At 27.8% G+C, this 26081-nt stretch overlaps 1 protein-coding gene and 1 long non-coding RNA gene across 3 annotated transcripts in view; one reads left to right on the top strand and one right to left on the bottom strand.

Moving 5' to 3' along the window:
- LOC136990016 (uncharacterized) overlaps positions 1-19459 on the top strand; it is a 39643-nt gene extending 20184 nt beyond the window's left edge. The window contains exons 2-4 of the long non-coding RNA XR_010882996.1: positions 3615-3781; positions 16672-16988; positions 19421-19459. This is a non-coding gene — a long non-coding RNA (uncharacterized lncRNA). The remainder of the gene's footprint in view (positions 1-3614; positions 3782-16671; positions 16989-19420) is intronic.
- Positions 18587-26081, bottom strand: part of LOC136990014 (solute carrier family 12 member 2-like) — a 93963-nt gene continuing 86468 nt past the window's right edge. The window contains exons 25-26 of one of the 2 annotated variants that reach the window (XM_067288334.1): positions 24990-25132; positions 18587-18662 (exon numbers count right to left, since the gene is read on the bottom strand). In XM_067288334.1, the coding sequence (XP_067144435.1) occupies positions 24997-25132 (136 nt within the window). In that variant the 3' untranslated portion in view covers positions 18587-18662; positions 24990-24996. Of the gene's footprint in view, positions 18663-24248; positions 25133-26081 lie in introns of those variants that run through there. The other variant, XM_067288335.1, reaches the window with a different exon arrangement.

Raw genomic sequence — 26081 nt, 5'->3', positions numbered from 1 at the left:
GGATCCTCACAGAGGTAGGATGAAGCCTTAACTACCTCGGCAATCCTGCTGTCGTTAATCTATAATCTAAAAATAACGATAATTGGATAAATAAAACTACACACGAACTTATGCAAACCGGAAGTTACGTTATTTCGATTCAAAACTTTTCCCCAGAAGACCGGCACGACTCAATTGTTAAAGGAAAAGTATGATGTACAGGGGCAAGCCACTACTAATTTGAGATGGAGAGCGTATATTTTAAATGAAATAAATTAAAAATATGATTAAAAATTGCAGCTCGGCATATAAATAATTACATATTTATACTTTTTTTGGTATAGTTTTAAGAGATAATACACAATACGTTTAAAGATATCTAAATTTAATTTCCATGACTTAGAACTTCGAGTTTAAAGAAAAGAATTAGTTTTACAGTAAGTAAATGTTCGTTTTATAATAAAATAATTATTTATATTTTTACTTACAGATTGGAAACTTACGAAATTCGTCATCAAATCGAATTGACGTCAGTTTATGACAAAAATAAATAGAAATTTTTCTCATCTTTCTTATTATTTAAAAGAATTTTCAAAGAAAATATTAAATTTCTGTTCATATCTCTTACTATACCGAGAAATAAAGGAAAATTTGAAAACATTTATATATATATTTTTTTTTATCACAAAATATCAATTATAACCTACACGTGTTACTTTTATTTATTACATAAATCAAAAACACACTGGTTAGATATTTTAATTACATTAATATAATTATTAAATCGTTTCTTCCGCCTAATTCGCTTTTGAATCGTATATTTACGAATAAATTCTGAATGAATTAAAATTCATTAATATAAAAATACAAAATTTCTCAGAAATATAATGGAAAGTTTGTCAATAATTTTCGTATTATTCACAGAATATTAATAATAAAAGGTTGTAAAGCTAGTTACGTGAAAGAAATTTCTTTACAATATTGAATTTTTAAACTGGAATACGTTTCAGTTATTTCAATATTTTGTTGGAGTATAAAAAAAGAATTCATTTGTGAATCCCCCTGTTGAAAGTGTTGACATATCCGGGGTTATATCAATTTCTAAATAACAAAATCGTGTAACATTGAATTCGATATTGAAATGAATGGATATTAAAAATGTTTGAAAGAAAAGGAAATTTGAATTATGGAGAGTTCAACAATATGTTATATAGAAAATTTATATAGACTACGAATGGTATAATATATTTTTTCTCTTTTAAAGGAAACTTGATGGGCTTCAATTTGAAAAAAATTGTAGACCTAAAAATTCCCACTGTAGTCCGTCCGTCCGTCTTTCTTTAATCTTGATAACGGGTTAGATACACGAAATCCGAGACCAGATATGGAAACCTTAGGGGCAGGAGGCCCCAATTAATTATATAAAAACTTCCGATGCAAACAGAAAGCAACGTTATTTCAATTCAAAAATTCCCCCGAAAGGTGTTAGATAGATGATCGGCACGACTCTATCGTTTAAGGAAAAGTATGATGTACAGGGGCAAGCCACTACTAATTTAAGGTGGAGAGCATATATTTTAAATTAAATTAGTTAAAAATATGATTAAAAATTGTAGCCTGGCATTGTGATATTACAATAAATATATTGTTTTATCATCAAATAAATTTTGGTAATTATTTAATTTCTGTTCTATTGCTGTTTAATAATTTATGTCTTTTACCACGGAGAAAATGAAAATATAAAATAAATATTAGCAGAGTTTTTGCATATTTTCAAAGGTTAAATAGGTTAAAATTCGACTTAAAGTTTTTTATTTGCAAATGAAAATCATTAGAAACCTTATAAAAGTGATTTTAATTGTTTATTATATAATGCCATCATTTATCGTAGTCATAATCTTAAGTAGTGAAACTTTATTGACTTTTTTATTTAGAGTCATTTTGTACAGTACAATATGGACAACATGGGCCTATTCATATATTTGGAAAACAATATACCAGCTGAAAGTAGATGCATCAATATTACAATCCTCCATATTAGCAAATGTAACTTCTTTCGCCTGAGTACAACATTTTACTCTATTTAAATCGGAATAACCAACAAAAAGATAAATCTTCTATTTTGTTCTTGAATTATAAAAACAATAGAATGTTCTGAGTGCATTATCAATGCCAGTGCTTAGTTTTAATTTTATTTATGAGGCATACGAATGTCTCTCCAAATGCCACACTATCTAGCTGTTTCATCTTATACCTTCTGTTTCGGACAATACCTGTTTGTTAAAGATGGGCACACAAGATGGGATATGCTCGTCTTGTACACATATATAATTCTATATTTCAAATTACTTTTTCATGCGCTAATGCTAATTATATGTTACATTACTTTCTAGCCCATGCTTCGCCCTGGAGCGTTTAAGCGCACCTCAAACAGAAGGGAAAACACTAAAGATACAAATTACACCAAAAGAAAAAATTCGTTGTAGTTGTCATTAAATACAATTAAGCCATATTCATATTTTTTCTCATATACCACCCTATCCATTATGCCGATAAGAGAAATATTTTGATGTACCATCTTGTCCATACATTTGAACAGGATGAGCGAAAGTGCCTTAAACTTTCTATTTCTTTTGCCCGAGACATGTTATTTGGAATTATGGTATTTAAGTGTAATGAAGATAATTACTTTAACACTATTATTGTGATACAAATGTCCCATGCAGCATATCTTATCCGAATGTAAACAACTTTCTACGATGCAACAGAAATTTGATTTTAGTTATGAAATTTCTATATTTTAACGTATTATATATATATTTATATATAATCTATGTTTTGTTTTGGGTGTTAAATTTAATATTTAATAATACTTCGAACTAGTTTTTAATTACTTATAAAGGTTTTATCGATTATCCATACTTATTGGAAGCCCTTGCAAAAAATACAAGGAAATAAAGAAGGAAATAGCATCGATCGCTTTGTTGTCTCTTATTTGATTTCGCTAAAAAAATAATAATAATATTTCATTGAACATTTATAATTTCAGTCCGGAAGTATCGAAGGTCGATAATTCATACCACATTCGACATAAAAAATAACTATTTTTTTTTATAGCTATCAATAATGTTTTATTCCGTTTTTATAGCTATTGAAACTACTTTATAAAGAAATAATAATAATAATAATTTTAAAATAATTAAATTTTATTATTCGAATAATTATTACTTTATCTATAAAATATGTTTTAAAAAAAAATACGGACCAGAAGTCTGTTTTTTTTTCTAAGTAAATCACTTTACAGCGAGAATTCACGTGTAAATCTAGAATTAGAATAATTTATAATTGAATAAAGATTTAAAAATAGCAATATACATACCTTTATATTATAATTATACGGAATATCTCACTCAAATTTCCATAAGAAGATATGGAAAGTTTCGAACGTGCGAGTTTCGTAAAGTGCAGTAACTCGCAGTAGTACCGAAAATATCGATAAGTACAGAAGAAACGTAATACTTAGAACATTATATTTAGAAAGCTATTAGTTAATCTTAAATGCAAAAATTTATTAATCCGTATAAAAATATAAAAATCGGAGTATTCTATCAAAATTATCGATCGTATATTTGAAGGTTATTGTGTGAAAGACAACAGATGATCCGCCTTAGAACTAAAGATGATCCGACGAATGGGTTTATTAAGTAGAAGCTGCATAGAATAATTTTTATTCTCACAGTTCGAGTGATCGAAGAAGGTAGTCATTTCTAACATACGGAATCTACGTTCGATATTCTGGTGAGTTTTTATCAATTTAATATATATATATATATATATGGAATAGGTAAACAGATCTTAGCCTATATTTTATATAGGATATAGAATACGTGACTTTTTATGTCTATAAACTCTACTAAATGTATTAGTTAATTGTTAATTAATGCTGTTAAACCGAGTTTTATCTGTTAAAGTAATATTAATAATTGTAAAATCGTTTTTAAAATTGTTTGTAATTTTGTAATTATTTTTTAAGATTTTTTTTTTTAAATAACGTAACAGTAAGAGAATTATAACGTTTATATTTTTTATTTACATTAGCAACCGTTACAGATCTTTTAACTTCTATCGCTTCTTTATGTGTTATCGTGTGATAGAAGAAATGATGATTCCTTTGAGAAAAACTCACTCTTATACGAAATTTTGCACAAATTAATTATTAGAATATTTGTAATAATAGAAAAAATGAAAATCTCTAACATAAAATATATATACATTTATTGGAAAATTGTGAAAAAAACAATTTATTTTTACGGTTTTCTCTTGGGAGAGAAGCTTTAAAAAATTTAATGTTAAATTTTAATATAAAAGAAAAAACTGAAAGAAACAAAACATATTTCAGTATAATATATACATTATATAGCGTTTTATTATTATATAATATATAATAATAATGTATTATAATAGAACGTTATATAATATATGCAGCCTATTAATATCATTACATGGAAGATCTCAAGCGTGTTTTTAACGACATAATACCGAATAACGTAATCATTTTATTAAAAAATTTTACAGTTTTATGGAACAATTTTGCTCTGGAGCTTTCGAAATTCGAATTAATAACATTACCATCGCAGAAGAAAGGACATTATTTGTATCCAATGTTGCGTGATAGCTCTCGACACTCGATAATCGTATTTTCTACACAGAAAATCACCCGATACATTGTTATTTTTTCTCTCTTTATCATCACCAGTTCAATAAAATAAATAATATCTAGATATAAATTACAAAAGTACTTTAAGAAGCGAATAAAAGTAATAATAAAATCGAACTTATATCTTTAATAAAATGCCAAATACTTTACCTATCTAAGCTATCGATTAATTGAAATTATAACTAGATAAATGATTTTTTTTATTATAAAATCAGTCATTTAATTAGTTATAAATAAATCAATCGCTCGTAAAAAGTTTTATAAACAAAATAAATAACTTTATAAAGATTTTTTATGGATTTATTAAGGCGATTTCACGATATTAATATAAAGAACTATATTAATATAATAAAAGATATTAATATAAAGAATAGGGAAGATGCTGAGGGTGGAATCACTCCCTAAAACATCATTAAAATGCATTGCCATTAGGGATTGCAATCCAGCAGTGTTTTGAATCCAGCTGGATTTTTGCTGGATTGAAATCATTCCAGCTGGATCCAGCGCGGATCCAGCACGGATCCAGCGTGGATGTATTTTTGGTGCAATAAAGTGTTATCTATCCATCTATCTATCCTGCAATTTATGTTTTTTTTTAATGAAATAAAACATTTTTAAAAAAATACTTTAAAAGCTTTTATTATTTAGACTGGTCGCTATAAATCAGTAAAACTTCTTACACATTTAGGTAGTAAAATTAACTTTGGTTTGGTTTAACATTTGAGATAGAGATAATTAACTTTAATTGTTTAGTTAGATTATAATTATAATGTAATCTTTAAGTTAAATAATAGCAAAGGTAATTCTACTGATTAATTTATATTAATATATTATAATAATGTAAGGACGGATAATCAGTGGCTAAGTGGCTATCAGTCTTACCAGTTTTCATATATATAGACTCTACATATTAGTCTGTAGTTATGTATAGGTATGTAAAACTATGTACTGGAAGTAGAATAAGTTAAATAAACTACACCTTTATCAATCCAGCAAAATTTAATAAAATAATAACGTTTTCAATCGTTTTTAACGATCTTCCTCGGTTACAAAAAAAATAGAACATTAAATATAGAACATAAAATGTGTTCGGAATAAATATGAAAATTAACGGAAAACGCCCAAACGGACAAAATATAGATAAATAAACAAAATAAATAGCGGAAAAAGTATATACAGGGTGTTTTTTTTTAACTGACGGTACTCAGAAACATCTGTAGAGCAATCTAACAGCCGGACTGTCGCCAAATTTGGGAGAGTGACTAAGGACGACATGGAAAAGAGATTCCGCGAAGAAAAGAGTAGTACCTAAATTCGCAGGTAGAGGAGGATTTGGCGCTGTTGTAGCGAAAAAGCTACCAGCACTTCACCGAAGAAAGAATCATCAGTCGCTTTTTTCCACTTGCATGGCCGCCTCGCTCTCCGGATCTAACCCCATGTTACTTTTTCTTGTGGGGTTACTTAAAGTCCAAGGTCTATCTTAGTAGTGTCCCAAACTTGATGACTTTGAAGGACAACATTTCTCGAACTGTGATGAACATTCCTGCGGACGGCCATGTTACGTTCGGCCATAGAGAACACGGTGTTCAGGATGCAATGAGTTGTCCAGCAGGACGGTGATCACATTGAAGAAGGGAGAAGGTTATTTGCTGATTAATTAAACTTTCGTTATTACACTGAAACCTCTGTCTGATTATTCATTCGTGTGTTTGTTAATTGCAGCTGGATTTTATGCAGATTCTTAGCTGTTTTGCTACAACAGCGCCAAATCCACCCCTACCGGAAAATTTGGGTACTACTTTTTTCTTCGCGGAATCTCTTTCCCATGTCGTCCTTAGTCACTCTCCCAAATTTGGCGACAGTTCGGCTGTTAGATTGCTCTACAGATGTCTCTGAGTACCGTCAGTTTAAAAAAAAAACACTCTGCTATATAAGATCCAATGAAACCAGCATTGTCCGTTAATAACATTAATTAATGTAAAAGGATCTCCACATGGTAGACAATGAGTCCGCATCTCTATGGTTTATACAACCAGTTGTCATGTGCGCCTTGCAGATTTCCAATCTCTCAAGATGTTTGACCGTTTGCCTATTCTGTCGTCGTTTTTATAATTGCCGCTTGATCCCATTGGACGTTAACATCCTTCTGTCTTGCGTATGATGCCAGCGCAGTGTTGTCAAGGTTCTTACTGATTGTATATTTGTGCTCTTGAGCCTTTGTTTTAAACTGCGCATCGTTGCACCCACATAAACAAGCTTGGAATTGAAACGTTGGTTGTGTAAAGGCACCGAATATATACCCGTTGTTGAATTCCGATCCTCTTTCTTTTTATCGTTTCTTAAAAGTTTGAAAACAGTGGGATTACGTCGGTATACAATACGAAAATTATCAGACCTGGCAGTACATCTATGTATCTTGTTTAAAAAAATTGGGATGTAATTAAGCACTATTCTTTTTATATTTATTCGAAACACATTTTATGTTCTATAGTTAGTGTATTTTTTTGTAACTGAGGAAGATCGTTAAAAGCGATTGAATACGTTATTATTTTATTAAATTTTGCTGGATTGATTAAGGTATAGTTTATTTATGAGTAATTTAATTATTAGTGTTAGTAAAGTAGTGAGTAAGTAATTAGTAGCAGTCTAGTAGTTAGCAAAGCGGAAACGCGACGACGTAGACTTTTTCGCAATTATTTAACAAGTTAATTGAATATTTGCGGATCCAGCAGGCCGAAGAATGCGCTGGATCCAGCTGGATTGCTGGATGAGGGATCCAGCAATTGCAATCCCTAATTTGCCATTGAATATAACTTCTCAAAGTTTCGGCTTTCTATCTTGATTACGAGTGGATGAAATTTGAATTGCAACAAGTTATAAAAGCAAATAAAAGTGTTTAAATACTTTAATGTCGTTGAAAAACAATATTATAATTTGAATTTATTGAGAAAATTATCATCCCTGCCCTCAAAATTAAGCTTTTTGCCGTTTTATAATAGTTAAAAATATAAAAGTTTTTTAATAAAATATGATAACAGATGGCGCCACCAGATATTGTCGGAAAAGTTAAGCAACTCGTCGCTGGATTTATTTTGTATTGAAATTCGACGAAAATTCGTTATTAGATATAATTCATTAGATTTTATTAATACTTATTAGGTAAATTATCAATATAAAAGTGTAGTTTTGTTGCAAGAATTTCTAAAGTATAATATCTCGTTTCATTGTTTTTATGATATTTTTGGACTATTTATTTTAATAATCGACTCTTTGGAACAAATAATGCTTCGGAATTTCTTAAAATACTACCTTTATATCTAATAATAATTATATTGTAGTAAATATTTTTTTAAAAAATAATTGTAGAAAATAGATATTAATGCTAAAAACTTTACAACGAAGTAAATATGACTTTCACACTACTTAACCTGTTTAATAAAATAATAATAATAATAATAATAATAATAATAATTTATCATCGTTAGAACGGTTTAAATTCGTGTAAGATAGTATAGATTTAGAATACGAGGATTATTTATTTGCAGTCACTAATATATAAATTTGAAATTGTCATCCAACTAAATATAATAATAATTCCTACCGGAACGGAGATAATTATAGTAGAGGCCATAAAATAAGGAGTAATGACTAATCTTTCCCAACAGTAAACACTCGACGAGATCTAACAGTTATAATCTGAGCCCAGATCACCAAAAGAAAAGCCATGGAGAGCTAACAAATGAAAATTTGCAAACTTGCCCAATATTTGCATTTACTCGCGACTGGACAATAATATTTGCATTTTAAATAAATTCAAGAAGTAAAAACTGATAGATTTTCTTTTACGATCTCAACAAGTTGCTGTTTTATATACAGTTATCACCGAAGTTCTTCGTAGAAATCTCCTGTAGATTTCAGCAAGATCGATCGTTTCTCGTTCTGCAAGATCGATCTTTTTAAATTTTTACTTCAAATATTGGTAAATTTTTACGTTTATTTCACAGAATTTATTGTACTAAAAATATCACAAATTTTAGCTTTTATATGACCGACAATTTTGCCTTTTTTTCCCCCCCTTTCGAAATGCTTTTAAATATCACTTCATTTAATAAGAATTTATATAGAAGATCAATGGAAATGTATTTTACGTTAGTATATATGAAATCTATATTATTTTACATTCGCTTGCATTATATAAAAATAAAACCAATCGATTTTCTAGAAATAAGATTTCTAGAAAGCTAGACACAATCCTTATATCATATTCTAGATTGAATCGGATTAGAATATATCTTTATTCTTAACTTACCTTTCATTGTTTAACTGTACAATTTAAAATGATATAAATTATTTATAATAAATCTTCTAAAAGAATAAGATAAATTATGAAAATTTGACTGAAAAATCGACTGATAAAACGGTCAAATCGAAAAAAAAAAAATTGTATCCAGAGAATCAATTATTTACAATGCAGCAATTTTTGAACTTTTTCGATTGAATCTCTTCCACTTTTTTTGTATAACAGTTCAATTTTTTCATTAATTATTAATAAAATAACCTCTCAAAACTAACATTCAACAGTTTGTTACGGTCTTGATAAAAATAGTGATATAAGTTGAAGCAGCAATTTAGAAGACAGCTTAATTATACACCTATTCATACAGATTTATGAAGGACGTTTTCACCAGAAACATCGATAAATCTGTCCTAATAAATGTATAGATTTTTAATTTTATATTATTATATAAAGTATATATATATATTGATTTAAATGCCACGTTTTCGCGAAATATTTTACATAGTAATAAGGTTATTAAATGTCATATAACAATGAAATTCTACAATATATTCAATTCTCTTTGAGGAATAAACTTGAATATAATTAATTTCTTTAATTATCTTATTGAATTTCTGCATTATTCGAGCGTAGAAAACGTCGATCATTTCATTTTCTTCGATGAAATTTAATATATTTAATCGAGCTTTCAAAAGAGAAAACGTACAATGGGCATTTAATCATTCGACGTCAAGCAATTTCCAGTTTGAATCGTTTAAAATTAAGCGATGATAATTCTGTAATTATGAATAAATATGATTTATTTATAAATTTATAGAATGAAATATATTATAAATTTTAGTTTACAGATTAATATATGATAAATTTTATGTCTATTAAAATTTTTTTCCTTTTCATCTACGAAATTCTTATTGAATTCTTGGGTTTTCTTTAAAAGTATATAGGCTTTATATATATATATAACTCCCTTAATACTGCTTTTATCGTAATAAAAGCAGTATTAAGGGTATCAAAACTTTTTCTAACTATTCTAATCGAATTATTAAACATATTATTTTATTTTTATAATGTAAAGAAGCATCTAAACAAGTGGTACTTAACCAAGAATCAATGGGCTTGGAAGGATAACAATCAACTTATTTTAATTTTGTGTTAGTGTGAAATTGTTAATTATTGTATTAAGAGAGAAGCATATGTATTACTATATCTTATGCATTTAAAACAATTATTCCTAGAAGGGAGTTCGTAACCATCACTTGATAGGAAAAGGGGTCCATAAAAACAAAAAAAAAAGGTTAAGAACCCCTGCTCTAAACTCTCTACTTCCATACAGATATTGTAAATACTGTATATATAAGAAAGAATAATTAATACATTAATTTACTTAATATTATTTTCTGGATCATTTTAATTAAAAATATAGCAATTATTATTATTATTATTTTAAAAAATCATTTTAATTTATTTATTTTATGGGTATAAAATAAGAGAAAGAAAAATTTATAATAGCACTGAAAATTATACAGATTTTCACTAATTTTACCATTACAATTAATAATACTTTATTAATGATAATTTTTTTTATTATATTATAATTATTCTATGCCATATAAACGTATTTGTAAATACATTTGACTTTTAACAAAATTAATTTACGTTTTTAATAATTATTTTGCTATTTTTTTTAATCATTTAAACTCTCGTTAATAAAGCAAATTTTCAATTTTAAATTATTATTATTATTATTATTATTTTTTAAAGTATTAAAATAAAATAATTTATTATAGAAAATAATTAAAATAAAAATTTTAATTAAATAATTAGAAAACAAAAGTTAATTATGTATTCAATATAATATTAAATTAATTATAATTAAATATAATTTATTCTGTTTATCTAAATTATATTATATTTTATAACTTTTATGCAATATAAAGTACTTAATTTTATTTTTAAATAAATTAATTAAATAAGAATTTTATAAAAATCCATATTATTTAATTAAATTTTTATTCAATAACTTCTCTAGTTACATCGTAACATTTGTAATATAAAAAATATAATATCGTTAAAAGGTTAATGGTTACGATGAATATCATATTACAATATATTATTATTGTATCCATTCATCCATTAATTCGTTAGAATATCCAATTTGACCTTCCAAAATTATTAGAATATAATTCGTAATAAGGAAAGGAATGGGAACAATTTCATTTACTATTTCTCCCATTTAATTATGTTTAGCTTCACACTTGTATTTAATATTATACAATGAAATAACACAATTAAATAATAAATCATTTATATTTAATCAATATTAATTTTATATGATACCATTCGTTATTAATGTAACTGACTAAACAATGATTATTTATTGTTTAATTTAACGATATTAATTACTTTAGAAATTAATTTTTTTTCCTTTTTCTACACGAGAAAAGTAATTATAACATCAAATAATTTGGTAATTATACAGTTTAAGGGTACCAATTTAATATTAAAAATTGTAAATGCTGTATATAAGAAAATATTGTCATTAAATATCATAAAACGTGTCAATTAATTACTATATACAGTTATTAGATTACATTTTACCACCCCACTTTTATAATTAGTATAATTTTTTAAATTATAACCTTAATTGTATGAGGTGTAGTAGTTAAGGATTATATATTTCTTGGTCTTCTATCTGTGGTATTATATAGCTAAGTCCCACATGAGCTTATGGGATTATGGTTCGCTTTACGACGATAATGATAATGCTATGATGATAATGATAATGTATTTTAACGATGTTTAGGGAGTTGGGTCTAAATCGCCATTCTCTCCATTCCGAAATCCGACAAACATAACAACCAAATGTAGAATTTAATATATGTGTGTGTGTAAATGCACTGTAACGATGTATATGGTGGTGTGACCTCACCACCATACACATCATTAGTATAGTGAGGGTGACTTCACCTCCACTATCCACCACTCAATTTCGAAAAACATGACAAATAAAAGCAATTTTTAAGAATATATTAAAATTATTTGATGTTAACATTAATATTTGTTAATATTAGAACTTATTTTGGAGAATGATCATTGTGCCAATTTACTGACGTGATATTCTGAAATTTGTTCTATATAAGCTATTGTTATTTAGAAATTGTAGTCTATCGACCTCATCATTATATAGTGACAGAATATATCTATTGTTCTCCATATAGAAGTACACAAAATTCTCATTGGTCTATTTTTAAAATGCTTATCCGCTACTTTAAGTAAAAATTCGCTGATTTCAGAATGTTTATGCAATTTTTAACTTATTCTATATTTTTTTTCTGGCATTTAATTAAATGAAATCTTCGGCGAGAGGCACGACAATGATACAGATGTAGTGTATTCAAATTAGGCTCGTGAAGAATGCGCGGTGTTCCAGTCAACTGAGGATAATATCTGCGACTTCTGTACATAAAAATTAAGATTAAAACGAAGTAATTGTTTTTATTAATCCAAAAACCCTTTCATGTGGTAGAAAGCGTTTATATGTAGCCATGTAGATCTAAATTTGATAATTATATATAGCTTTTGTACTTACGGGGTCTGTATGGGGTAGAGCGGATCGCTTTTGCCTCTTAGGTGAGCCTTTAACCTTTTGTTTTTTGAACAAATGAAATACGTAGAATGACTCTATATTAATAAAAAAAAAATCAGTCTTAAAGATTTTATTTCCTGTTAGTAAAAATATCGTTAATTTTATAGGGGTACGGACAATAAATTTTCTCTGGGCCTGGTGAAAAACCACCCAGCTCCCCTCAACAGTTGTGCTCTCAGGCACAGTTAAGGATATATTTAAGTTTATGAAATATATATTATTTGATTCAGATAACGTAGTTTAATTTAAAATATATATATGTTACCGGCAAAACCCGATTTTACGCCAAACTAGTTTGGCCTAGGCAAAACTAGTTTGGCGTAAGCGTGTCAGGCCAAATTAGTTTAGAATTATTATTCAAGTATATTAATGGTTAAATATATTAATGGATGGGTTAAAGTGTACCTAGGTAACCCCAATGGCAGCGCTTCCGACTGTTCGTGCTCCCGACGGACTCCTCCCGAGGGGAGCCGCCGGCAGGCCGCCCAGTGCTTAACTTCACTAGTTATTGATTCACGGTAGTTCTTGAATAAAAGCAAACAAAAGTATATAAAAGTATATAGTATATAAAAGAAACAGTATCAACAGTAAAATATCAATTAGATGAATAAATATTGTTCATCTAATTGATTGCCTTATTAATTTATATTTTAACCATTAATAGACTTGAATAATAATTCTAAACTAGTTTGGCCTGACACGCTTACGCCAAACTAGTTTGGCCTAGGCAAAACTAGTTTGGCGTAAAATCGGGTTTCTCCAATATTTGGCATTTACTCGTGCGAAACTTATTCTAGGATTAATAGGAAGATTTCGTTGTAATGTTTTTTATATTTTTAGGGAACAGAATATAGTAATTACTCATAAGAACACTCTACAAGAGAACCAACATAAATGAAAGATTTATTGTAAATAAAATTACTCAAATTAATAAAATATTTAGAAAATAAAAATTTAAATGATATAAATATTTCAGTAAATAAACTCGGTAGAAAATGTTTTACATTATTCTGAAAACAGAAGTTTTTAGAAAAATGTGAAAGTAATATTTACAAAATGATAAATTGAAGAAATTAGATAGCCAATACGTCTTCGTATAATAAAAATAAAACTAATTCATATTAAACTATATAATATTAAATTCACATGATGTTATTATTAATTACACGATTCTTAACTGCAAATTCATAATAGATATATGCATTTACTTTCTTATTATTGCATTTTATTATGTATTGCTGAAAGTAATGCATAATAATTGCTCCTCTGGTATCGAGTAAAAACTTCCACAAATTATTGTAAAAGTGATTGAGATACGTAACCCTGTATCCTCGACCATTACACATTTTATCTGTCTTAAAAAAACTACAAAAAAAATTAAATAATTACATGAAAATTTATTTGTCTTCTAGCTTTGTTCACTGGGAAATTTTCTGCAGACGTCATGTAATAATTGAAGCTAAAATAAATAAATAAAAATTATAAAATAGTTTATAAATTCATTGCGAAAATGTTAAATGACGTTTCTATAGAGATATATAGAAATTTTACGTGATGATGTAAATCACGTAACTAAAATAGATCCATCATTCATCAAAGTAAGATCCGAGAAGAATTGATATAAGTCAATGTAATTTATATCTTGTAATTTTCGTTAGAGATATTAAATCGACTTTCTTAGAATTTAAAAGAATAATAATAATAATTCTATTTAAATATCTGATTATAATATCAGATATGAAATTTATTCCCGAAGTGAATTACAGTTTTTTTTTTTTTGGTTAATGTTACCTTAGGTAGCCAAGATGGCGGCTCGTCTCTAATTCCAGCAAGGAAACAGTGGGAACGCACGTTCTAACCTAACCTAACCTATTCTAATAATTTTGTTGGTAATAATTATGGTAATTTATTAGAATAGGTTAGGTTAGAACGTGCGTCCCACTGTTTCCTTGCTGTAATTAGAGACGAGCCGCCATCTTGGCTACCTAAGGTAACATTAACCATTGATTATAAAAAATTATAATTAATTATTTGTTATTTTTTTAAGAATAAAGTTCGTAGGATTTTTTTCCTATTTTTATTTTTTGTAGACGTTTGAGAGATTGTTACTGTATGCAATCACAATGATTTAGCAATTTTGTCGTGTTTAACTAAGTAACGCGTATCTTAATTCCATAGTCGTACGACTAATTTAGAAAGTATTGTTACTTGTTTCTAACGTAATTTCAACTCTTTAAAGTAATTTAAAGGATAATAATCTTCTGGTATTTGCACGTCATCGTCGTTAAATGACTCGTAGACCAATACTCAGTCGTAGGTCAAGGTTCCTGGTAGACCGCTATTGGGATCATTTAAGCATGACAAATATCTGTTAAAATACAATAATTCCTCTATTCGTTGTTATCGCTAATGAGTTTGTTACGTCCGTAATGTAATAATAAAGTTTTATAAAGAACGATAAAATAAAATAAAACAAATTCCTAATAACTTCCTTAAGGTAATCAAACGATTTACGTGAGATATACGATAAATGCATATCCTTGAATATTATAGAAATATTTATAGATGAATGTAATTTTAAAAGTTTCTAGAAAATTACGGAAGTGTTGAAGTATTAAGTTTATTTTAATTTGTCTGTTTTAATGTAATGAATAATATAATCAATGGCTCTTCATATGTATGGAGAATGCTGTATTGGAATATTTTTTAAAATGTTTTACTAATTTTTAATTATAAAATACGATTAAGAATAAGTATAAAACAGTAAAGATTTTAAGCGGAAATTAGTGATTGGGCTGCAATTTGAATAAATTGTAGACCTGTTAATTCCCATTGTCTGTCTGTCTTTCCTTAATCTCGAGAATGGAGTAAGATAGATGAAAGCCGAGACTAGATATAGAAACCTTAGGGGCAGGAGGCCCCGATTAACTGTATACCAACTTTCTACGTAAACCAGGAGTTGTGTTATTTCAATCCAAAAATTTCCCCTAAAAAGATAGATGACCGGCACGACTCGATTGCTAAAGGAAAAGTATGATGTACAGGGGCAAGACACTACTAATTTGAGGTGGAGAGCATATGTTTTAAATTAAATAAATGAAAACTTGCAGGCCGGCATTGTGACCATATCACAATAAGATAATTGCTCGTTTTTGTATAGAACACAAATATTCACCCGTATTTCAATATGTATGATGGAGGTAAGCACATGCCAATACTCGAATTAAACAGTAAAAGATATTAAAAGGAAAAAGAAAAAATTTAATATTTATTTTAAAAAAAAGCCATGTAATTTTGTCCCTTCTTTCGATTAGAATGGTAATCGCATTACTTCGATTGTAATTTGAGGAACAATTTTAATCATTGTCCGTTGGAAAGAGATAATCAAAATGAAAAATGCAATCGAAACATTGGTTTATAAATTAAAAATAATAATAGTAAAATGGAGGACAGCGCCGTAACTAGCTTTTTATGCGCCCGGTGTGAGTATCTGTAACTACTTGGTCCAGGTCATTTCTGCGCCCCAGGGTCTACGCCCTGTGCCTGGGCACCGCCCTTGTTACGGCACTGATGGAGGAATGAATATTGTATTATATATACTAATGAATCTATAACCAAATATTACCGTAGAGTTTGTAATGTCATATAGATATTTACTTTTTATTTTTGATGTTAAGCATGTGCATTACTCGATAAGCTAGGTTATTCGATTACCATTCGATCCGGTTTATTTAAAATAATAAAGATTTAATACATAAATTTGACTAAGAAGAACCAAATTGCAAAAAGTTTTTAATTATTTATAAACTCATTATTAAAACGGAAAAGGAACTTAAAATAAGCAAATTCAAAACGGAAAGACAATGAAACATCCGGAATTTTCCGGACGCATCGTTCCTTTTCCGTTTCCAATTTGGTTTTGTAATACGTTTGAAATGAGTTCTTGTTCTTTCTATAGTCATTCTGTCTTTTACTTTTACTTTATTATTATTATATATATATAAATCTCACAAAGTTTTCGATTATTTTCAGATATTTAAAAAAAAAAATGTAAATAATGTAAACAGTATTATTAAAATGACGTCAGATCCAGCAATTTCTTCGGCATCTTCGGAAAGACCGCCTTTGGTAAAGAGCATCTCTCTGGTGGCCCTGCAATGTGCAGACAACGGGAACATAGACACTTACGACTTCGAAGCTTATCTCAAAGTAGTTAACTGGTTAGACAAACACGTCGGTAACGAGATGGAAAAAGAAACTAGAGCCTTTGCCTTCGGAGGGTTATTTAGTAAAATTATAAATAGAATTAATAAAAATTTAAAGAAAAATAAAATTGCTCCTAATGAATGGTAAGTGGTAAGTAATTTGTACAGATATATATTATAAATATGTTAAAATATTCAATATTATTAGCATACTAAATTATTAATACAAAGGAAATTTATGTAATTGAAAATGAGAAAATTCAGAATAATTTCAAGAAAAGAATTTGTATTGTTCCTGTTTGATTTACGAGTTTTAAAGATTTCAAACTCGTAACTGTTAATAAATTCGTGTGTTCTTTTTTTATTTATAAGATTTTCCTTACAATAAACTGTATATATCGCTTTAAAAATGAATACAACTGTATATATATGAAGCGTGCAATGCAGTGGCGTAGCTAGGATTCTCCGGGCCCGGTGCGAAACCAGATTTGTGGGCCTCCGAAAAAAATTTCGGGTCTTTTTTCCTGATTTTGGGGCCCCCATGAGCCTATCGTTTTCCAGGGGCCCGCTGCGGACCGCACCCCCCTAGCTACGCGCCACTGGTGCAATGCGTAACGGCTTATGTTTACATCATTTTGCTATTCCAGAGAATTTTTGAGTTATTATTTCTTTTTCTACCATTATATTGTAAAATTGAAATGAATTCTTTCAAGACTTGAAGAATACATTCACTAGAAAAAGTGTTTTTTTTTTAATCTCTCCTGAAAAGTTTGTTTTTTGGCATTGACATTACGGCATTGCATGCTTCACATTATACAGTAATACTATTTGCTTCTTTGATGTACTAATGTAAAGGTTTTACTTCAAAAGCAAAATCTTTACATCAATACAGGCCGTTCGTCTACCTCTCTGGGGGACCAGGGATCGCATCCGAGCCAACACTCCCAGGAATTTTTTTATGGGCAATTTGTCCCGGATATGTCGGGCCAGTCCCCTACCACGCTCCCATTGTAAGCCTGGCCAAATACACCATGGCTATGGTTTAAAAAGCCCTTTAGTACCCACAAATTAGAATGAAACACACACACACACACACACACACACAAAAAAAAACAAAAAGCTGAAATAGGTAAGTTATTCAAATTTTAAAAAATGGAAAGTTTGTTTTATTGTTTATTCTATAACAACAATTCACAAATGAATTGTATTTTTAATACCTTAAAATTATGCCCCGAAAACTGTGTTTTTCATTTAAGTAAATGCTATTCCAACATAAATTTTAGGCTAATTTTAATAAATGAAAATAATTTAGGTCGTTAAATATCTTTAACTATTTAAATCCAGGTATTTTCTTAAGAAGTAAAAGGAATTAATTTCGGTTTTACATGGAATTTGGTCCATATTATTAAAGATTTTATACTGCGTGACAATGCAAGATCATCCAAAAAATTTTATTTGAAGACACAAGTGTCGAATATCGACTTTACATACATGTTACCAAATGATTTATAGTATATGTATTTTTAGACACATTTACAAGAGTTAAAAATATATTTTATTACAAGGTTGACGATACAAAAATTATTATTGATGTTCTGTCGAGGAGATCGTTTCAACGTGTTTACTTTTTATAACATTCTTAAATGATATGCTATTTCATTCTAAATAAGCATCTTTTATTAATAACTCTCTATAAGTGTTAAATAAAACATTTTTTCCTTGCTAATCATGGGTTTGGCCAAGCTACAATGTAACCGGTGGGTACTGGGGGAATGGTGGTGAGTTGTCTAGCATCACCAAACACACAATGATATATATCTGAAGTATTCAAAAATACTAGATTAGTCATTTTGTATGGGTCTTTTGACAGTAAAAATTTAGAAATTTAGCTAAGAAAGAATTTATTTCGATATAAATTTATTATATTCATTTATTTTTTCAGACTTGAAAACAAAGAGATTTGGATTGTCTTATATCTGAGATATGTGGAAGCATTTAATCTATGGATATGAACTGTATTTCTGATGAATATTTAAAAATTACTTCAAATTTTGGGAAGTTTAGAACCAGAACATTTCCCAAAATTAGTGTTAATTTTGTATGTCGAGTATGATCTAGTGTGTCATTTGTTAAGTATTATTTAAAAGTATTATTAATCAATATGCCATAACATTTTTTCTATCCCAGTTTTGTTAATAGATAAGTTAAAACAATGATTTAAATATTATATTTATTTTTTTTATATAAATATTTTTAAAATTTGGAAGAAAAAACAATTTATATGTCACATTTTTTCCCTTTTACAGAATTTACTGTGACTAAATTTTGTTAAATTAAATTATTTAAGTTAATAAGTGTATATATGAGAAATAAGATTAAAAAATAAATTTAAATCTGTATAATTATAGCGAATAATGTACAAAAACATCCGAAAGCTTCGTGTAAATAAATGATTGAAATATTTTCTTACGATAAATAATAAAGATACAAATTTCCAGAGAGTAAATTTTAGAAATTTTATATTTAAAACATATATATATATATTAATAATATAATTTCCTATTTTTATTTAATAGTTCTTAAAAGAATGTATTGCTGTTGGATAAATTAAATTAGATAAAAGAAATCTGTATAAAAATGTCGTATCCAACAAAATTTTAATTGTTTTTTTGATCAAAATACAAAGGAATTTGACACAATGAGAAAACAAACTATTATAGTTTCAAATATATCGAATTGTTATCATAAAAATAAAACTTGTAATTTAAATTAATATAAAAGTATTTGTGTAAATACATTTTATTATATGCATATCTATGATAAATGTAAAATAATAACTTTTATAAAAAAAATAAAACTATAATAATGTTAATTATTTTTTTACTTCATTAATACCTTAAAAAAAACAATGAATTGATTCCTTCAAGGAACATTATCTGTATGGGGTTATTGCTATGGTTGTAAAAACTGCTCTACATAATTATAAATACTGCTTTCAAAGTGAATTGCATCACGTTCGGTTTACAATAATAGATAAGTTTGGTCCATTTTTTTTACCTTTAAAGTACAAACTTATATATCAATGATAAACCAACTACAGGACAGATGGCTTCTAGCAAACTCTGGAGTGGTCTATCTGGGAGTTAAGAGTACCACAGGGAAAGAGGATCTGGGACCCAGCCCCGGAAGTGTAATGTATGTACATACAAAACGATTCGAAATTTAAGGTGTAAAAGTTATATATTTACGTCCATAAATCTTACATACTAAAAAATATAAATAATCAAATAGAATTTCATTGTTTGGAACAATGGACAAAAGTTGCTAAAAATTTTCTAGGAGTGGCTGAGCCACACCTGGTTCCCCTCTAGCTATGGACCTGTATCAAAAAAATTTATGTTTTATTTTTCATAAATAAACCATCTTTATTTCAATTAGAAGTTTTTCTAATAAAACTACACTAAGAGAATCTGTGGCTGTTCTACGCTTATACAAAAATGGCTTATCAATTATCTCAAATTGAAATCTTTTAGAAGAGATTTCATTCTAAACTATACAGATCTTTTTATCATTTATACATCTTTCTGTTTATTGCCGTAAATTATTTTTTAACAATTTATTACTTTTGGCGTCCCAAATAAATATCTTTATCCTTTTTCAACATTCAACCAGATGATTCAGCTATTTTCCATTTAAAGAGTAAGAAATTGAAACTAAGTAAGTGAGGACATAAATTGCAAATTTCTCCTATATGTAACTAAATTATTATGGTTATTGAATAAAAAAATATATAATATAATTTAATTTATGAATATATTATATTTCACTTCATATATGTTTAATTAGTGCATAGTTTAATAAAGTATCAACCTTCTAAATTACAGGTATCCCTCATATAACATGGTAGTTACATGAATTATAAATTCCCAAGGATTAAAAAAATGTATATGTGTATATGTGTTTTTTAATATCCTATCGTGGATTAATGTTTTCCCAGATACATGGCACAACGATGTATCGGGGCCTCATATGATGGTAATTAATTTTTACCATTTAGGTATGTAACACAATACTTTACATATAAAGTAACACAATACTTTACATATAAAGTAACACAATACTTTACATACCTAAGGGAGAACTGAGTGGGTATAAAAAGTATGCTATATATAATATACTATTTTATTAACATAGTAGCATTTTTCTGTTTGAATTGCCAAATGGGAAGGGTTAAATCCCCAAACCACCCATGTGCAAAGCCTCGTTGTTGAGTCAACGTTGAGAAGCAGTTTGGTTAATTCCTAATGTCTTACAGCATACATAGTCTGTCTGGAAAGTATCCAGCAATGTAACATGAGAAAATACAGACATTTATTGAAGAAGATACAAGAAGTATTAAAATCTCCAAATCAGCTTCTGTTCTCGCACTCTCAATCAGTTCGTTCTCCTTGTCTGCCAGGTTAGATTGATGTTAATATAATGAGAATGATTTGCATGACAACGGCTGGATTTTTCTTCACAAACCTTGTACAGATGTAATAACTTCTTTATATATTTATATTATTATATTCATTTTGCTTTGATAAAGATGAACTTCATTAATACAAATTAAATTAAACACTCAAGATTTTTCTTTTATGCTTAAGAATAACTAATTAAATAATTAAAATAGAAAATATTTAAAACATTTTACGACAAAGTGAATTAAAAATCTATAGTAACACAAATCTTTATAAAATAAATATTTACATTTTCATAAATGTATTTAAAAGTTATAAAATTGAAGCATGAGTTATTAGGCAGAATAATAATATACAGTAGAACCTCACTAATTCGGACTAATTGGGGGAAGTCTAGTTCAAATTAGTGAGGTTTTATTCAAATGAATATTATATGATCTGAAAAGTATACTTTATTTAAAGTCAAATTTTATTGTGCACCAGTGGCATGCCATCCATGGAAGCTGTGGAAGCACCGCTTCTCTTGTATTTTTTAAAATATAAGTACATATTGTGCGATTATTTCCATATTTTAATGTACTTTGAATAAATTAAAATTAATATTTTATTATAACTGCATTATGTATCTTATTACGAATTTCTATACTACATGTGAAAACAATGAAAAGATTGCTATTGTATATTTGAATATAAATTCGTATATGCATATTCCCAACGGAAGTGCCGTATTGTCAAATATGGGATAGCATCCATGGCAAAAATATTTGAATGGTGTAAAGCAGCCAGATTACATGCATTCACGCATGCGTGTTACACCAACCTCACACGGTTTAGCTCACGGATGCTACTCCCCAAAATATCGTATAACGCCTCCAATGATTCTATCCGGGGTCGGCACAGCTTCCCTATCGTCAAATGTCACCGCACGCCACTGTTGTGCACTTTAAATAAACACGTACAATGATTTGATAAAGTTTGACAATACAAAAAAATAATAGCATTGTTCTTATCATTGTGAAAATTTACTAATTTGAGCTTAAACTAGAAGCTAATTTTTTGTCTGTAATTCATTTTTTAACTGTTTGATCATATCTTGATGCATCTGAAGAGTAATATAATAATTGTTAAAGCCCAGATTGGAACCAACAAATCTGTTATTTTAAAAAATGCATAATACAAAATCGTATTGTAGTTTTAATTAGTGAGGTTTTACCGTATTTTTGAATAGAACTGAAGTTTATATACATGTATATATTTAACGAAAATGTGATTAAAAACAAAGTATTTTATGTAAAAAAAAAAATACATTCACAAAAATATTTTCTCAAACCCATTTAATATACTAAATCAGTTTACAAATGAAAAATAAGTTACAAATAAATACATAAAATAGTAAAATTAGAAAACTTCAAATGAAAACGATATCATTCAAAATTTAATATTATTTTCTTTTTGTGCAATGCAGATACAAATTTTCGAAAATATAATTATCTGAATAATCGTACAGTGATCACAAGAATGCTCCCATCATAAGTGTGCTAAAATACTTGGTTATGGTGACACCGTTCGATAATTTTAGCCATCACTAGTAGGATAAAAGAGAATTTTAAAATAATTCTATCATTTAATTTCACTATTTGATAATCTTGCTGTCACCGAAGTGTTGTAGCTCTAACTTATTAGCATCACTTGAATTCATTTCTCATTCCAGACAAAATTTATATCTTTCCATTCAAATAATCATCTCAAAATTCTGATTAAAGTTGAGATTAATTAGTAAAGAAGCAAAGAGAATAAAAATTGAATACTATATTCCGAGCTTGGATGCAAATGGCACGCCTAATTAATATATTTTAATCATTATCTTGCACAAAAAAATCGCGATGCTTCCAATGATTAGAGATTATTTTGTGCTAAAATATGAATCTTTTCCTTACACTTATATGGCAACATTCTTGTAGAAAATAGATAAAAGAATTTTAAATATTATTACTAACATTTATAGTAACTTGGAGTTTTAAAGTATGTTGTCAGTAATATTGTATATAATTCTCTTTGAGATATAATTGTAAATGATAATATTTTAATGAATTTAATGATGTTAATTTTATTTTGTAATGTATAAGCATTAAAAACTTAATATTATGTCAATACTGTTAATTATTCTTAGAAGAAAAGCATTAACATTGTCTAAATGTTCATTGTAATTTATAGCAAACTAAGTAAATTCTATAACGAATCAATTTACATGTGTAAATTACATAGATATCTGCAAACAATATAACAAAACAGTTTGAAAGAGACTATGAAAATTTCTTCAAGAATTTTGATAAATAGACATACATATACAGTAGAATCTACTTATTATACTCACTTTGACTCACCTCTACAATAATAATAACCAACCGATAACACTAAACAAGGTAAATAAATAAGACTATAATTAATAGAAATTCATCCAGCATATAACTAGATAATTCCAGTAATTTAAACTACCGTATGCAAGGAAATTGTTAAAATAATTAACATTTAAAGCACTAGTTAAGACGTAATTGTGCATTATTAACCATATGATGCTGATAGATATCTTTAAGCTGTTTTTAGCAAGATTTTATAAGTCTATTTTAACTTATTATGTTTTGAGATATGCAAATTCTGATGATGTTATATGACTGTTAATAATACCTGCGATTACAAAATGTAGATACTACTGTATATTCATATATTTTAGAAAAATATAAGCATATATTTAAAACTCAAAATTACTATTATAAAATAACAGGATTCAAATTGCAATTTGTCTTATCATTTTCTATATATTTAATAAAATACATATTTAGTTTTCAACTAGATATAAAGACTTTTGCTTCAAAATTTGTTTTTTTTTATTAATTATAACATTATATAAATTAAAGATTTATGACAAGACAATAAAACATTAATTATGAAAGATGGTGCAAGATGTGACTACTACTCTTTTATGTAATGTAATTTTCAATATTAAGCTAAAATAGTGATTTATAAATAAAAATATATAGTGTAAGATGTATTTAAAATTAAATCTAATACAGCTTAGGACTTAATAATAAAATATATAAAATAAAAATTAAATTAAAGACATCAGACTATCTTGTATATATAAAGTAAAATTTAATGATATAAAGCCAGCTATTCCTTAAATATTAATAATATATTGCCAATATTGTATAACAATTATTTTCATTATTATTTGAATACAAATATTTAAAATAAAACTAAACTATCTGTAGGAATTCAAGTAAAATACTGATGATAAAACTGTATATTAATACAATTTATTACTTAATTAGCAAATGAAATATTTTGATACACATTCGTTATCTCCCTGAGCTTATCTCATAAATATGAACCAACATTTTCAAGATGATAATTTAAATTTCAACGGACATATTTTACTTTAGTATTTCAACAACAAACAAAAACGATCTTATATAAAATTTGATATGTCACTTATAAAAATATATTTTTTTTATTTTCACAATTTTAATAATATTTTGTAATTTAAATCAACTATTTGATAAGCTAAAGATCTCACACTTCATTATTTATTTTACATTTTACAAAACTATTTGCAACGTCAATAAAAAAATGCCATTTGCCTTACTGCGATTTTAATTATATTTAAATAAAAAAACTATATATTCACATTTCTTTCAGGAATAAAATGTGAGAACACTTGTTTGATTTCCTCGTATTAATAAGAAAGGAGGCATATTTTTTGTAAGTGTCTCTAACCATGCCATATATAATGGTGCAGAACACGTTCCTTTTCGTGGCATCGGCAGTGTCCTGTGAAAAAAAAATAAAAAAATAATTAAATTTCATCAGCATCATCACCAAATTTGTTTCATTTGGATTTATAGGCAGAACTACAGGCTATTGGTGAATAGAGAAGAACTTTATAGCGTATTTTGAAGACACGTGGCAAATTTTCATTGGTTATCTTTATCGTATCAACTAAATAAAGATAAATGATGAAAATTTGCCATGTGTCTTCAAAATACACTATAAAAAATTATTTCAGGTGAATGGATGACAACCAGCTGGTTTTACGGATGGTGCTACATGCCACACCACCATGGAAATGATAGCAATGCTGTGAAGGTGACACAATTTCTCAAAATTTTGGCCACCGAGATCTCCAGACTTGATATCTTAGTTTCTTTCAGTGGAGATTTTTGAAGGACAGAGCATACAGAATCCATTTACCCTAGACCAGTTGAAAAATAACATTGCAGAAGTTATTTAGACAATCACACCTGAAAATGTAATGCATATCTCACAAAATGTGCAGTTGTGGTCAACTTTTGTTTTCAGAAAGAGGAGGACATTTTCAGTACTTGTTATGATGTGATAAAGTATTCATCATTATTTACATTACTTATGCATAAATTCCCACATTTGTATGTTTATCCTAGTAGATACAATAAACTTTAAAAGTTTGAGTTTGGAGACTTTATGAACATCCTATACAGGGTGTCTCAAAAATGTACCGACAAACTTTTAGGGGAAGTAGATAATATCTAAAGAAATGAGAATTGCATAGGAACCCATAACTGGAAATGTCAGGGAAAAGTGGTAGTAGAAGTAGATCTGAAAAGGCACAAGACAGTGATTAATGGGAAACATTTATTGGACATAATTAGTAGAAATGGTGTACCAGTTCATAATGTTACAACAGATGCTCGAAGTTTCCACCATCAGATGTGATGCATGCTTGACACTGATGGAGCATTGA

Source organism: Centruroides vittatus, unplaced genomic scaffold, assembly GCF_030686945.1.
Source record: "Centruroides vittatus isolate TY-2023 unplaced genomic scaffold, ASM3068694v2 scaffold_861, whole genome shotgun sequence".
Taxonomy (NCBI): domain Eukaryota; kingdom Metazoa; phylum Arthropoda; class Arachnida; order Scorpiones; family Buthidae; genus Centruroides; species Centruroides vittatus.
Note: the sequence above shows the minus strand (reverse complement) of the source record. Positions and strands in the feature narration are given on the sequence as shown.